General features: G+C 37.8%; 2 protein-coding genes across 3 annotated transcripts; both read right to left on the reverse strand.

Moving 5' to 3' along the window:
* Window positions 1-1,840: 1,840 nt before the first annotated feature.
* LOC120564208 (CMRF35-like molecule 9) lies at window positions 1,841-5,337 on the reverse strand. Of its 2 annotated transcripts, XM_039809045.1 has the most exons (6): window positions 5,235-5,337; window positions 4,655-4,987; window positions 3,865-4,035; window positions 3,240-3,335; window positions 3,115-3,158; window positions 1,841-2,224 (listed from the first exon to the last, which is right to left on the reverse strand). In XM_039809045.1, the coding sequence occupies exons 1-6, from the start codon at window positions 5,269-5,271 to the stop codon at window positions 1,946-1,948; spliced, it is 960 nt and encodes a 319-aa protein (XP_039664979.1). In that variant the 5' UTR covers window positions 5,272-5,337; the 3' UTR covers window positions 1,841-1,945. The 2 variants fall into 2 exon arrangements, with proteins under 2 accessions (XP_039664979.1, XP_039664970.1); XM_039809036.1 differs by lacking the exon at window positions 5,235-5,337 and having other exon boundaries at window positions 4,655-5,078.
* Window positions 5,338-6,222: 885 nt separating this feature from the next.
* On the reverse strand, window positions 6,223-12,280 carry LOC120574674. The gene is made up of 6 exons (XM_039825061.1): window positions 12,205-12,280; window positions 8,158-8,490; window positions 7,368-7,538; window positions 7,121-7,216; window positions 6,991-7,034; window positions 6,223-6,718 (listed from the first exon to the last, which is right to left on the reverse strand). The coding sequence occupies exons 1-6, from the start codon at window positions 12,239-12,241 to the stop codon at window positions 6,599-6,601; spliced, it is 801 nt and encodes a 266-aa protein (XP_039680995.1). The 5' UTR covers window positions 12,242-12,280; the 3' UTR covers window positions 6,223-6,598.
* Between the last annotated feature and the right edge of the window lie 3,339 nt (window positions 12,281-15,619).

The following is a 15,619-nucleotide window of genomic DNA, read 5'->3' on the forward strand; positions in this document are numbered from 1 at the left end:
TCGAGTTTGCCGTCACGGGCGCAGCCATCCTGGTTGCGGATGTGACGATTTTAGACGAGAAGGAGGAGTGAGGGAGGAGCCCTTACACTCTATGTTACGTTACACACTTTCACTGGCAATCACATCATAGCCACGCCCTAAAACACCCCCCGCTTTATCGCTGATTTTAAAATCAACAAGACCATAATTAAAAAAATTAACATCATTCTTTATTGCAGAAGACTTAAAACTAGCGATTGAGACCATAAACTCATTATGAAAATGTTTACAGGTAATAAATCAAGTGAGAAGTGGGACACTTTCTCAAGACGCTCACAGAAAGCTCTTTGCAACTCTAATCAGACAAATCAGGTTTAAGCACTGCAACCGCCAAACGATGCTTGCCATTAATATACAGTCTATGGTGAGAATGAGCCTTTATGCACTCTTTTGTCTTTTGGGTGCCTGCGGCTAACATGATGCCAATTTAAGTATTCAAGTAATGGAGTCACATAGCAAACAATAAGAATCAGACTAAGGGCCCTATCTTGCACCCAGCGCAATTGCCTTTGTACACCGACGCATGTAACATTCCTATTTTGCACCCAACGCACAGCGGACTTTTCCCTCCACAGACGCACGTCGGTAAATTAGGGAATGTATTTGCGCTCCCAGGGCCGGTTCAGCGAAAAGAGGAGGCGTGTTCAGGCGCAATCGTTCCCTGGTACTATTTTGCAGTTTCAGAAAACAATTCCGCTACAGACCAGGAAAAACCTGGTCTAAAGTCAGCGGCGCTAGTCTAAAGTCAGTGGTGTGTTATTCAGATGCTGTTTTAGGGGCGCATGCTTGGCCATAATGTAGCGTGCGCACAACGTGCATACACCTTGCTTCTCTCATCTACTAGGACGCAGCAGTTCCCATTTTTGCAAACCATACATAATTACAAGGAAAAATATTACTGAAAATGCGCTTCAGGTGTTTGGATAGATCAGGAGGCATTTTACAGTACAGTCCTCAAAATGTTGCAGCATTCTTTGTGGCTTGTGATTTATACAACATTTCCATGAATCATGGATGTGTTGATGACATAAATGAGGAAATATTAGAGGACTTAAGGAGACGTGATGTTGAATTACGGCGGGATTGGAAACTTGAGGGTCCGGGAGTGGCAATGCGCGATGCGCTCCTGGTGGAGCGGGTGGACAGAGATGGAGTTGGGGGAGGAGGAAGGGGCACAACAGGAGCAGGTGGTGCGTTGGCCCACGCTCCATGGCTGCAGCAATCCTCTCCAGACTTGAGGAGATGCGCCCGAGAGGCCGCAGCAACATCGCCACCCGGACAAGACGGGCATTTATTACTTTGCCGCATCCCAGACAGCTCCCGCTGGCGTGCGACAGGCAAATCCGCCGTTATAATAGCAATCCGCCATGGAACAAGCGCGCCTGCTCTTAAAGGGAATATGAGATGACGCTCTGATTGGTTATTTTCACGTTACGCCCAAACCACACCTAGCTACTTCAGACCAACCCATTTTAGATTAGCGTGGGGCGCAAGACTCATTTACCCCCGCCGGTATAATAGCAACAGCGCCCGAGATCCGTCCACAAAGCTACTTGCGTTCTGCGTTTCATACTTGCGTTTCAGATCGTTAAAATAGGGCCCTTAGTGACAGGATATATAACGGTGATACTGTGCTTGGATATATTATAATAATTATAATAATTATAACAACAACAATAACAATAACAATAACAATAACAATAACAATAATAATTAATAATAATAATAATTATTATTATCATTATTATTATTATTATTAGATGACAAACTGGATCATGTGTAGATCAGCTAATTTGTTCCTTTCCTTTTCTTCACTGTCCTGACTTGATCAAGAAAGTTCATTTTGACCACGGCAGCCTCCTTTTGGTTGCCTGTGTCAGCGAGCCAGGGAATAGATGGAGTCATTTTAGTTGCTTTCAGATTGATTTGGTTCAGATTGCCAAGTTTGCTCTTTGGGAAGTTGAACAACAGAGTACACAACAGAGTTACATCGGGTATCTGTGACTCTGCTCTCTGCACACGACCCCCTTGAAATGACATAAAACCTGGAAGTTGAATTTAAAGAAACACCTTCTGAATAGGTTTTACCACTCTCAGCTGCAGATTCTTGGTGGAAGGAATAATTAGCATAGAGAAAGTCTGGGTCAGTCCATTCCTCAGGTCTGATTTCATCACATTCAACCTCCTTGAAATTGAAAACAACAAAACTTTTATAAGAAACACTGAAAACACTGAGTTAAACAAAACTAAAACAAAGTGGTAAGCACATTAAAAGGTTAAACAGTCAGTCACATTTTAAAAACATTATAACATTACAACATTGCAATTAAAATAAAAAAATTGTTGTTAAATAAATCACACACACACACACACACACACACACACACACACACACACACACACACACACACACACACACACACACACACACACACAACAACAAATTAAAGGTTACTGTAAAACACACAGCTTTAGAGCCTTTAAAGTAAAGGAAGAGTCTCCCTGAATTCACACCCTTGTCATCACCATGGCAACAAAACCCAATATTGTATATTGTTCAATTTGCAATTTCCAAGTTTTTTGACATGTTTGTTTGACAGAGTGCATATAAGTGGTAAATCTGGGCTTCTACATTTTACTTCATTAACTTCTTTCACATTAATACATGATGCTGCTAGTACAGTATGAACAAATCATAAACGGTGTTATGTGCTGTAACAGTGTATGCAGGGCATGAAAATACTAAATTATGATTAAAGACTGCTGTTGGTGTGACCAGTTTATCTTATGTGTAGCTTTTTAAATATAATGTGTAAGATTGTTGATGTTAGCCTTCAGATAATCATCCAGCGACATCTAAGGTTCTTCTTTCTTTTGTAATTAAAATAAAAATAATTCCAAAGTTAGGTGCAATGCAAAAGGTACAGTAATGATATTGGGTTGGACTTTAAAAAAAAAAAGCCTCACACAGGCAGAGAGAATGTATTTGTAACTATTTCAAGCACGGGGTTTCTGTGAAATAGCACACAGAAACCACACCCACACCCCACATGAACCAAGTGAAAGAAAACTCACTTCTGGTACGTCTTCCTTTGGTGTATCAGCACTTGACACAAATTCTGTAAACATATAGAACAACATTTATTATTTTTGTCTGGTAGAGGCTTCACTGATGTAGAAATGTTTGTTTTTGGTCTTACTCAGTTGTTTCATTCTCATCTTCCTCATAAGCTTCAGTAAGACCATCAGTATGGTTATTATGACAATGACACCTATGATCAAATATGGTACACTTCCTGGACAAACAGAAAGAGGAAGAAAGATTTAAAAAGCATGATCATACTTCATAATACTAAGCACACCCTGCTTCTCGTATCCTCTTTACTGGAAAATAATCTTTTAATAACCTAAAACTTGCTTTTCACAGGACACTGGATCCTGAATGTACAGAATATTGAAGAAAATTTCAAAATATCAAAATTGGTGGCATGAAGGTGGCATGGGGATGGTAAATTTCACAAATTATGTTATACTTGCAATGGCTGGGTATCTGAATATACGTTTACTTTATTTTCATTTCCTCATGTTTACAGAAACAATTTCATTATTATTTAAACTTTTAAAGCAGTTGGGAAACTGTGCTACTGTGTCTTTCTTCATGTGCTTTATGCAATGCACCAATTAAGCATTGTTTTCACAATGTTCTTATTTGCAGCATTGGGCTTATTTTTAATACTTCTAATTGCAACTTCAATTAACATTAAAATGTCTATATAGAAGTTATATATAAAATGATATGTAAGTTCAGATAAGTGCTCTTCATACCGGCTCCTTGTGTTGCTGATGCAGTAGGTGTTGTTGTCATGTATGATCTAGCCATATCAGTTATCATTTCTGAGCTGCTTAAAGACTCATGGGAGCTGTTTGATACAGCAAATGAGGGAGTAGAACCATCAATGACTGTTTCAGGGGTTGTCTTGGGACTTGAAGACTCAGCTGATAATAAGAAACACAGTATATATTAATTAATCAACAATTTGGAAACTTTTGGGGTTTTTTTGACAAAAGAGTGGTATTTAAAGGCAGGGTTGGTAATGTTGAAAAGCTAGCAAGATTTAAAAGTAGCATCTCCTGGGGGCTCCGTCTAACCTCCTCTGCCCTCGGGGCACACACAGATGCACACGAGCACCACTACGTCGCTGCTTCAAAACAGAAAAATGACTGCAATCGTACTTCATGTGTCGTTCACAGGTAAACAAACACCTGATGTTGTCACACCGCATATTTAAACAAACATGTCTACTGTTAGCAATGCAACGCGCATTGACCTCAGGCTCCAACCGGGGAGGGGTAGTGTACATGCAGCGAGGCAAGGAGGCATTTCATTGGTTCTTTCCAAGCGGTCAGCGAGGCAGTGATTGCAGCCTTTTTACAGGATTACAGCAGCTACAGATGATGAATCTATTTTGCACCTTTTTCAGAGCGCATACGTTATTTATTGCTGTCGGGGTGTACAAACAATTAATAAAATATGATAAAAGTATTTATTGGAAATAGTTTCCAACCCTGCCTTTAATAAAATAAAATAAAATAGAGCCTACCTGCATAAACTTACCATCTGTAACTTTAAGATTCACCATTATAAATGAATCACGGGCAAATCTCACCACTCCACAATAATATGTCTTAGAGTCTGACTTTTGGAGATTACTGAAGGTTACAACTAAACCTTTTGCTCTGTTAGTCAACTTTATTCTGTTTTTATGTTTAGTCTCTCCAAATGCTGCTTTGATGATAATGTGTTTGTCTTCTGTGCATGGACTATTACAAAAGTATTTATCATTAGATTCTACATTCATCCAAGTATTCCACTCTGAGCATCTGAATGTCACATTTTCCCCAACACGGCCACCAATGATGAGAGGCTTCATCTCCACAATACTCAGAGCTACAAGTGGAAATAAAGGAAATATTTTTGTCATTGTCATAGTGTCAGTTTATAAATTAATTTAAATATGCACATTTCTTTTAATATTGATGCATTTTATAATTTGTGATAGCAAAACTTTATTTTAAAAAGTATACGATTAAATGGTTCATTTTGCAAAAGCAAACACAAAGCAAATCATATAACAGCTACAGCATTTACAGGCTGCAGTCGGTGCAAATACAGAGAATACAGAAAAAAAACTCACCAGAAAGAAGACAAGAGTACACAAAGATGTCTGTCATTGTGAAAATGACGATCAAAGAACAACAAACAAGTGTACAGAAATGATCAGGTCAGTCCGACCACAGTCTTTACAGTGTATTTATTTACAAGTATTTAACTTCCCCTTCTTCTAGCCTTTTCAAAGACTGAAGCTCCTCCCATTACTTTGGACATACACACACACACACACACACACACACACACACACACACACACACACACACACACACACACACACACACACACACACACACACACACACACAGAGAAAACCATACCCATGAACATGAACAGGAAAACATTATTTATTTAAAATGTGATCAGATAGCAAAGCAAAGTGCAATATTTGAATGTGAAAGACAATGTGTATGGGTGTGAATTTGAAACTGTGGCACAAAAAGTATTTGGGCTGTGGTCTTTAGAATTATAGTTTTGGCCGATTGTTTACACACTTGTTGCAGAATGTAGCTCACTGTGTCAAAACTCTTCAAACAAGCCAAATAAGACTCAACACTTGGAGATAAATATTTCACTTCTATGTCGAGATGAAGCTCTGCAATCTAAACGTAACAATCCTTTCACAAAAGGGCATTTTTGCAACAAAATGATACACACATGCACCACTTAAATTACTCTTCCAAAGCAGCAATAACACACTGATGTACTTCATACAAAACAGTGCTCTCTTTAGTACTTTTAAACCTATTTTCTCATACTGCTGGAACATGTCCGGTTGTGTAATATTTGGTTTAGAAGCCTCTATCTTGACGATAGAAAGTGCTGCTCCATTCCATAACAATCAAACATTAGCCAACTGGTGAATATTACAGTAATGAATCCAAATCTATGAGCCACTACTTGTATCCACCGCATTCGAATCCAGAGCAGCATTCTGGGAAAAAAAGGTATAGAATAGAATAGAATAGAATACACGTGGAAACAGACAAGAGCTATTGAGGATACACATTCAGTGACATTCATCAGATCCATTTTAATCCATAAATGTGGGACAGTTTAGACCAGTCAATTTGTGACATAGCTTTGTGGATGTGTAGTCTGTTTGTTACACTCCATCAGGACCTGCACTCAGTGGGAACATAACATTTGCTGTATGCTATCAGACTAGATGTCAAATTACATAATAAATATGCATTTACAGTAATTGATAGATAACACATTTGTTCAACATACTGTATTTACAAAGTGGCCACATCATTTTGTAAAGGGAACCAAATGGCATTAAGGTTAGTAGCTGCAGGTCAGAGTGGAACATATGTTTGTTTTTGTTTTTTCAATCATTTAACGTTCTGCTATGTAAGAGTAACGCAATAGCTCCTGCTGCATTGATCATTGAATGTTATGACATAGCCGTGTGGAGTGCCTTGTGGGTGTAAGAATGCTGTAGACTTGGTCTATGTCCATCGTCAACGGGTGGAGTGATTGGTAGACTCCATCAGGACCTGCACTCTGCGGGAAGATAACATGTTTGATTTTTGGTATTAGACTAGTCCCAAATTAAACTGAGTAAAAGACCTTACATCTTATTACAATTCATTTGAAATTGGAAAACAATGCGTTAGTGCAACACATCTACAAAATGACATATGCAAAGAGACCAAAAAAGGCATTAAGGATATCTACAAGCAATAGAGGAAAAGATAAGTCATTTTAAGGAACAAGAGCATAATATGGTAATGATACAACAGCAGATGCAACAACTACTGTTACCAGGAACTCACCTCTGGTACGTCTTCCTTTGGTGTATCAGCACTTGACACAAATTCTGTAAACATATAGAACAACATTTATTACCGTATTTTTGTCTGGTAGAGGCTTCACTGATGTAGAAATGTTTGTTTTTGGTCTTACTCAGTTGTTTCATACTCATCTTCCTCATGAGCTTCAGTAAGACCATCAGTATGGTTATTATGACAGTGACACCTATGATCACATATGGTACACTTCCTGGAAAAACAGAAAGAGGAAGAAAGATTTCTTATTTGTAGCACTGGGCTTATTTTTAATACTTCCAATTGCAACTTCAATTAACATTAAAATGTCTAAATAGAAGTTATATATAAAATGATATGTAAGTTCAGATAAGTGCTCTTCATACCGGCTCCTTGTGTTGCTGATGCAGTAGGTGTTGTTGTCATGTATGATCTAGCCATATCAGTTATCATTTCTGAGCTGCTTAAAGACTCATGGGAGCTGTTTGATACAGCAAATGAGGGAGTAGAACCATCAATGACTGTTTCAGGGGTTGTCTTGGGACTTGAAGACTCAGCTGATAATAAGAAACAGTATATATTAATTAATCAATCAACAATTTGGAAACTTTTGGGGTTTTTTTTGACAAAAGAGTGATATTTAAAGGCAGGGTTGGTAATGTTGAAAAGCTAGCAAGATTTAAAAGTAGCATCTCCTGGGGGCTCCGTCTAACCTCCTCTGCCCTCGGGGCACACACAGATGCACACGAGCACCACTACGTCGCTGCTTCAAAACAGAAAAATGACTGCAATCGTACTTCATGTGTCGTTCACAGGTAAACAAACACCTGATGTTGTCACACCGCATATTTAAACAAACATGTCTACTGTTAGTAATGCAACGCGCATTGACCTCAGGCTCCAACCGGGGAGGGGTAGTGTACATGCAGCGAGGCAAGGAGGCATTTCATTGGTTCTGTCCAAGCGGTCAGCGAGGCAGTGATTGGCAGCCTTTTTACAGGATTACAGCAGCTACAGATGATGAATCTATCACCTTTTTCAGAGCACATACATTATTTATTGCTGTCAGGGTGTACAGACAATTAATAAAATATGATAAAAGTATTTATTGGAAATAGTTTCCAACCCTGCCTTTAATAAAATAAAATAAAATAGAGCCTACCTGCATAAACTTACCATCTGTAACTTTAAGATTCACCATTATAAATGAATCACGGGCAAATCTCACCACTCCACAATAATATGTCTTAGAGTCTGACTTTTGGAGATTACTGAAGGTTACAACTAAACCTTTTGCTCTGTTAGTCAACTTTATTCTGTTGTTATGTTTAGTCTCTCCAAATGCTGCTTTGATGATAATGTGTTTGTCTTCTGTGCATGGACTATTACAAAAGTATTTATCATTAGATTCTACATTCATCCAAGTATTCCACTCTGAGCATCTGAATGTCACATTTTCCCCAACACGGCCACCAATGATGAGAGGCTTCATCTCCACAATACTCAGAGCTACAAGTGGAAATAAAGGAAATATTTTTGTCATTGTCATAGTGTCAGTTTATAAATTAATTTAAATATGCACATTTCTTTTAATATTGATGCATTTTATAATTTGTGATAGCAAAACTTTACTTTATTTTAAAAAGTATACGATTAAATGGTTCATTTAGCAAAAGCAAACACAAAGCAAATCATTTAGCAGCTACAGCATTTACAGGCTGCAGTCGGTGCAAATACAGAGAATACAGAAAAAAACTCATCAGAAAGAAGCAAGAGTACGCAAAGATGTCTATCATTGTGAAAATGACGATCAAAGAACAACAAAGAAGTGTACAGAAATGATCAGGTCAGTCCGACCACAGTCTTTACAGTGTATGTATTTACAAGTATTTAACTTCCCCTTCTTCTAGCCTTTTCAAAGACTGAAGCTCCTCCCATTACTTTGAACATACACACACATACACACACACACACACACACACGCACACACACACAGAAAACCATACCCATGAACATGAACAGGAAAACATTATTTATTTAAAATGTGATCAGATAGCAAAGCAAAGTGCAATATTTGAATGTGAAAGACAATGTGTATGGGTGTGAATTTGAAACTGTGGCACAAAAAGTATTTGGGCTGTGGTCTTTAGAATTATAGTTTTGGCCGATTGTTTACACACTTGTTGCAGAATGTAGCTCACTGTGTCAAAACTCTTCAAATAAGCCAAATAAGACTCAACACTTGGAGATAAATATTTCACTTCTATGTCGAGATGAAGCTCTGCAATCTAAACGTAACAATCCTTTTACAAAAGGGCATTTTTGCAACAAAATGATACACACATGCACCACTTAAATTACTCTTTCAAAGCAGCAATAACACACTGATGTACTTTATACAAAACAGTGGTCTCTTTAGTACTTTTAAACCTATTTTCTCATACTGCTGGAACATGTCCGGTTGTGTAATATTTGGTTTAGAAGCCTCTATCTTGACGATAGAAAGTGCTGCTCCATTCCATAACAATCAAACATTAGCCAACTGGTGAATATTACAGTAATGAATCCAAATCTATGAGCCACTACTTGTATCCACCGCATTCGAATCCAGAGCAGCATTCTGGGAAAAAAAGGTATAGAATAGAATAGAATACACGTGGAAACAGACAAGAGCTATGGAGGATACACATTCAGTGACATTCATCAGATCCATTTTAATCCATAAATGTGGGACAGTTTAGACCAGTCAATTTGTGACATAGCTTTGTGGATGTGTAGTCTGTTTGTTACACTCCATCAGGACCTGCACTCAGTGGGAACATAACATTTGCTGTATGCTATCAGACTAGATGTCAAATTACATAATAAATATGCATTTACAGTAATTGATAGATAACACATTTGTTCAACATACTGTATTTACAAAGTGGCCACATCTCTTTGTAAAGGGAACCAAATGGCATTAAGGTTAGTAGCTGCAGGTCAGAGTGGAACATATGTTTTGTTTTGTTTTTTCAATCATTTAACGTTCTGCTATGTAAGAGTAACGTAATAGCTCCTGCTGCATTGATCATTGAATGTTATGACATAGCCGTGTAGGTGCCTTGTGGGTGTAAGAATGCTGTAGACTTGGTCTATGTCCATCGTCAACCGGGTGGAGTGATTGGTAGACTCCATCAGGACCTGCACTCTCTCGCGGGAAGATAACATGTTTGATTTTTGTTATTAGACTAGTCCCAAATTAAACGGTACGTAACTTACATCTTATTACAATTCATTTGAAATTGGAAAACAATGCGTTAGTGCAACACATCTACAAAATGACATATGCAAAGAGACCAAAAAGGCATTAAGGATATCTACAAGCAATAGAGGAAAAGATAAGTCATTTTAAGGAACAAGAGCATAATATGGTAATGATACAACAGCAGATGCAACAACTACTGTTACCAGGAACTCACCTCTGGTACGTCTTCCTTTGGTGTATCAGCACTTGACACAAATTCTGTAAACATATAGAACAACATTTATTACCGTATTTTTGTCTGGTAGAGGCTTCACTGATGTAGAAATGTTTGTTTTTGGTCTTACTCAGTTGTTTCATACTCATCTTCCTCATGAGCTTCAGTAAGACCATCAGTATGGTTATTATGACAGTGACACCTATGATCACATATGGTACACTTCCTGGAAAAACAGAAAGAGGAAGAAAGATTTCTTATTTGTAGCACTGGGCTTATTTTTAATACTTCCAATTGCAACTTCAATTAACATTAAAATGTCTAAATAGAAGTTATATATAAAATGATATGTAAGTTCAGATAAGTGCTCTTCATACCGGCTCCTTGTGTTGCTGATGCAGTAGGTGTTGTTGTCATGTATGATCTAGCCATATCAGTTATCATTTCTGAGCTGCTTAAAGACTCATGGGAGCTGTTTGATACAGCAAATGAGGGAGTAGAACCATCAATGACTGTTTCAGGGGTTGTCTTGGGACTTGAAGACTCAGCTGATAATAAGAAACAGTATATATTAATTAATCAATCAACAATTTGGAAACTTTTTGGGGTTTTTTTTGACAAAAGAGTGATATTTAAAGGCAGGGTTGGTAATGTTGAAAAGCTAGCAAGATTTAAAAGTAGCATCTCCTGGGGGCTCCGTCTAACCTCCTCTGCCCTCGGGGCCACACAGATGCACACGAGCACCACTCGTCGCTGCTTCAAAACAGAGAAATGACTGCAATCGTACTTTATGTGTCGTTCACAGGTAAACAAACACCTGATGTTGTCACACCGCATATTTAAACAAACATGTCTACTGTTAGTAATGCAACCGCGCATTGACCTCAGGCTCCAACCGGGGGGAGGGTCATGTACAGTGCGCGAGGCAAGGAGGCATTTCATTGGTTCTGTTCCAAAGCGGTCAGCGAGGCAGTGATTGTGCAGCCTTTTACAGGATTACAGCAGCTACAGATGATGAATCTATCACCTTTCTTTTTCAGAGCACATACATTATTTATTGCTGTCAGGGTGTACAGACAATTAATAAAATATGATAAAAGTATTTATTGGAAATAGTTTCCAACCCTGCCTTTAATAAAATAAAATAAAATAGAGCCTACCTGCATAAACTTACCATCTGTAACTTTAAGATTCACCATTATAAATGAATCACGGGCAAATCTCACCACTCCACAATAATATGTCTTAGAGTCTGACTTTTGGAGATTACTGAAGGTTACAACTAAACCTTTTGCTCTGTTAGTCAACTTTATTCTGTTGTTATGTTTAGTCTCTCCAAATGCTGCTTTGATGATAATGTGTTTGTCTTCTGTGCATGGACTATTACAAAAGTATTTATCATTAGATTCTACATTCATCCAAGTATTCCACTCTGAGCATCTGAATGTCACATTTTTCCCCCACACACGCCACCCCAATGATGAGAGGCTTCATCTCCACAATACTCAGAGCTACAAGTGGAAATAAAGGAAATATTTTTGTCATTGTCATAGTGTCAGTTTATAAATTAATTTAAATATGCACATTTCTTTTAATATTGATGCATTTTATAATTTGTGATAGCAAAACTTTACTTTATTTTAAAAAGTATACGATTAAATGGTTCATTTAGCAAAAGCAAACACAAAGCAAATCATTTAGCAGCTACAGCATTTACAGGCTGCAGTCGGTGCAAATACAGAGAATACAGAAAAAAACTCATCAGAAAGAAGACAAGAGTACGCAAAGATGTCTATCATTGTGAAAATGACGATCAAAGAACAACAAACAAGTGTACAGAAATGATCAGGTCAGTCCGACCACAGTCTTTACAGTGTATGTATTTACAAGTATTATTTACCCTTCTTCTAGCCTTTTCAAAGACTGAAGCTCCTCCCATTATTAAACATACACGACATACACACACACACACACAGCACACACACACAGAAAACCATACCCATGAACATGAACAGGAAAACATTATTTATTTAAAATGTGATCAGATAGCAAAGCAAAGTGCAATATTTGAATGTGAAAGACAATGTGTATGGGTGTGAATTTGAAACTGTGGCACAAAAGTATTTGGGCTGTGGTCTTTAGAATTATAGTTTTGGCCGATTGTTTACACACTTGTTGCAGAATGTAGCTCACTGTGTCAAAACTCTTCAAATAAGCCAAATAAGACTCAACACTTGGAGATAAATATTTCACTTCTATGTCGAGATGAAGCTCTGCAATCTAAACGTAACAATCCCTTTTACAAAAGGGCATTTTTGCAACAAAAAAATACACACATGCACCACTTAAATTACTCTTTCAAAGCAGCAATAACACACTGATGTACTTCATACAAAACAGTGGTCTCTTTAGTACTTTTAAACCTATTTTCTCATACTGCTGGAACATGCCGGTTGTGTAATATTTGGTTTAGAAGCCTCTATCTTGACGATAGAAAGTGCTGCTCCATTCCATAACAATCAAACATTAGCCAACTGGTGAATATTACAGTAATGAATCCAAATCTATGAGCCACTACTTGTATCCACCGCATTGAATCCAGAGCAGCATTCTGGGAAAAAAAGGTATAGAATAGAATAGAATACACGTGGAAACAGACAAGAGCTATGGAGGATACACATTCAGTGACATTCATCAGATCCATTTTAATCCATAAATGTGGGACAGTTTAGACCAGTCAATTTGTGACATAGCTTTGTGGATGTGTAGTCTGTTTGTTACACTCCATCAGGACCTGCACTCAGTGTGGGAACATAACATTTGCTGTATGCTATCAGACTAGATGTCAAATTACATAATAAATATGCATTTACAGTAATTGATAGATAACACATTTGTTCAACATACTGTATTTACAAAGTGGCCACATCTCTTTGTAAAGGGAACCAAATGGCATTAAGGTTAGTAGCTGCAAGTCAGAGTGGAACATATGTTTGTTTTGTTTTTTCAATCATTTAACGTTCTGCTATGTAAGAGTAACGCATAGCTCCTGCTGCATTGATCATTGAATGTTATGACATAGCCGTGTGGAGTGCCTTGTGGGTGTAAGAATGCTGTAGACTTGGTCTATGTCCATCGTCACGGGTGGAGTGATTGGTAGACTCCATCAGGACCTGCACCTCTGGGGAAGATAACATGTTTGATTTTTGGTATTAGACTTATCCCAAAATTAAACTGAGTAAAAGACCTTACATCTTATTACAATTCATTTGAAATTGGAAAACAATGCGTTAGTGCAACACATCTACAAAATGACATATGCAAAGAGACCAAAAAAGGCATTAAGGATATCTACAAGCAATAGGGAAAAGATAAGTCATTTTAAGGAACAAGAGCATAATATGGTAATGATACAACAGCAGATGCAACAACTACTGTTACCAGGAACTCACCTCGTTGGCGTGCCTTCCTTTGGTGTATCAGCACTTGACACAAATTCTGTAAACATATAGAACAACATTTATTACCGTATTTTTGTCTGGTAGAGGCTTCACTGATGTAGAAATGTTTGTTTTGGTCTTACTCAGTTGTTTCATACTCATCTTCCTCATGAGCTTCGGTAAGACCATCAGTATGGTTATTATGACAGTGACACCTATGATCACATATGGTACACTTCCTGGAAAAACAGAAAGAGGAAGAAAGATTTCTTATTTGTAGCACTGGGCTTATTTTTAATACTTCCAATTGCAACTTCAATTAACATTAAAATGTCTAAATAGAAGTTATATATAAAATGATATGTAAGTTCAGATAAGTGCTCTTCATACCGGCTCCTTGTGTTGCTGATGCAGTAGGTGTTGTTGTCATGTATGATCTAGCCATATCAGTTATCATTTCTGAGCTGCTTAAAGACTCATGGGAGCTGTTTGATACAGCAAATGAGGGAGTAGAACCATCAATGACTGTTTCAGGGGTTGTCTTGGGACTTGAAGACTCAGCTGATAAGAAGCAACAGTATATATTAATTAATCAATCAACAATTTGGAAACTTTTGGGTTTTTTTTGACAAAAGAGTGATATTTAAAGGCAGGGTTGGTAATGTTGAAAAGCTAGCAAGATTTAAAAGTAGCATCTCCTGGGGGCTCCGTCCTAACCTCCTCTGCCCTCGGGCGCACACACAGATGCACACGAGCACCACCTCGTTACGCCGCTTCAAAACAGAGAAATGACTGCAACGTTCATTCGTACGTGCCAGGTAGTTCAGGTAAACAAACACCTGATGTTGTCACACCGCATATTTAAACAAACATGTCTACTGTTTAGTAATCGCAACGCGCGCGTGACCTCAGGCTCCAACCCGGGGGGAGGGGTGTGTACATGCAGCCGAGGCAAGGAGGCATTTCATTGGTTCTGTCCAAGCGGTCCAGGGCAGTGATTGGCAGCCTTTTACAGGATTACAGCAGCTACAGATGATGAATCTATCACTTGCTTTTTCGAGCAGCATACATTATTTATTGCTGTCAGGGTGTACAGACAATTAATAAAATATGATAAAAGTATTTATTGGAAATAGTTTCCAACCCTGCCTTTAATAAAATAAAATAAAATAGAGCCTACCTGCATAAACTTACCATCTGTAACTTTAAGATTCACCATTATAAATGAATCAGGGGCAAATCTCACCACTCCACAATAATATGTCTTAGAGTCTGACTTTTAGATTACTGAAGGTTACAACTAAACCTTTTGCTCTGTTAGTCAACTTTATTCTGTTGTTATGTTTAGTCTCTCCAAATGCTGCTTTGATGATAATGTGTTTGTCTTCTGTGCATGGACTATTACAAAAGTATTTATCATTAGATTCTACATTCATCCAAGTATTCCACTCTGAGCATCTGAATGTCACATTTTCCCCAACACGGCCACCAATGATGAGAGGCTTCATCTCCACAATACTCAGAGCTACAAGTGGAAATAAAGGAAATATTTTTGTCATTGTCATAGTGTCAGTTTATAAATTAATTTAAATATGCACATTTCTTTTAATATTGATGCATTTTATAATTTGTGATAGCAAAACTTTACTTTATTTTAAAAAGTATACGATTAAATGGTTCATTTAGCAAAAGCAAACACAAAGCAAATCATTTAGCAGCTACAGCATTTACAGGCTG

This window comes from Perca fluviatilis, chromosome 1 (assembly GCF_010015445.1).
Source record: "Perca fluviatilis chromosome 1, GENO_Pfluv_1.0, whole genome shotgun sequence".
Lineage (NCBI taxonomy): Eukaryota > Metazoa > Chordata > Actinopteri > Perciformes > Percidae > Perca > Perca fluviatilis.

Excerpts from the sequence above, each read along its gene's own strand:
- LOC120564208 (XM_039809036.1), bottom strand. The coding sequence starts at position 5,027 with ATGACAATGACAAAAATATTTCCTTTATTTCCACTTGTAGCTCTGAGT. Across the intron at positions 4,036-4,654 it reads GAATCTTAAAGTTACAGATG|CTGAGTCTTCAAGTCCCAAG; the intron begins GTAAGTTTATGC and ends TCTTATTATCAG. Across the intron at positions 3,159-3,239 it reads GATGAGAATGAAACAACTGA|AATTTGTGTCAAGTGCTGAT; the intron begins GTAAGACCAAAA and ends ATATGTTTACAG.
- LOC120574674 (XM_039825061.1), bottom strand. The coding sequence starts at position 12,241 with ATGATAGACATCTTTGCGTACTCTTGTCTTCTTTCTG. Across the intron at positions 7,539-8,157 it reads GAATCTTAAAGTTACAGATG|CTGAGTCTTCAAGTCCCAAG; the intron begins GTAAGTTTATGC and ends TCTTATTATCAG. Across the intron at positions 6,719-6,990 it reads CAAAGGAAGACGTACCAGAG|AGTGCAGGTCCTGATGGAGT; the intron begins GTGAGTTCCTGG and ends ATCTTCCCGCAG.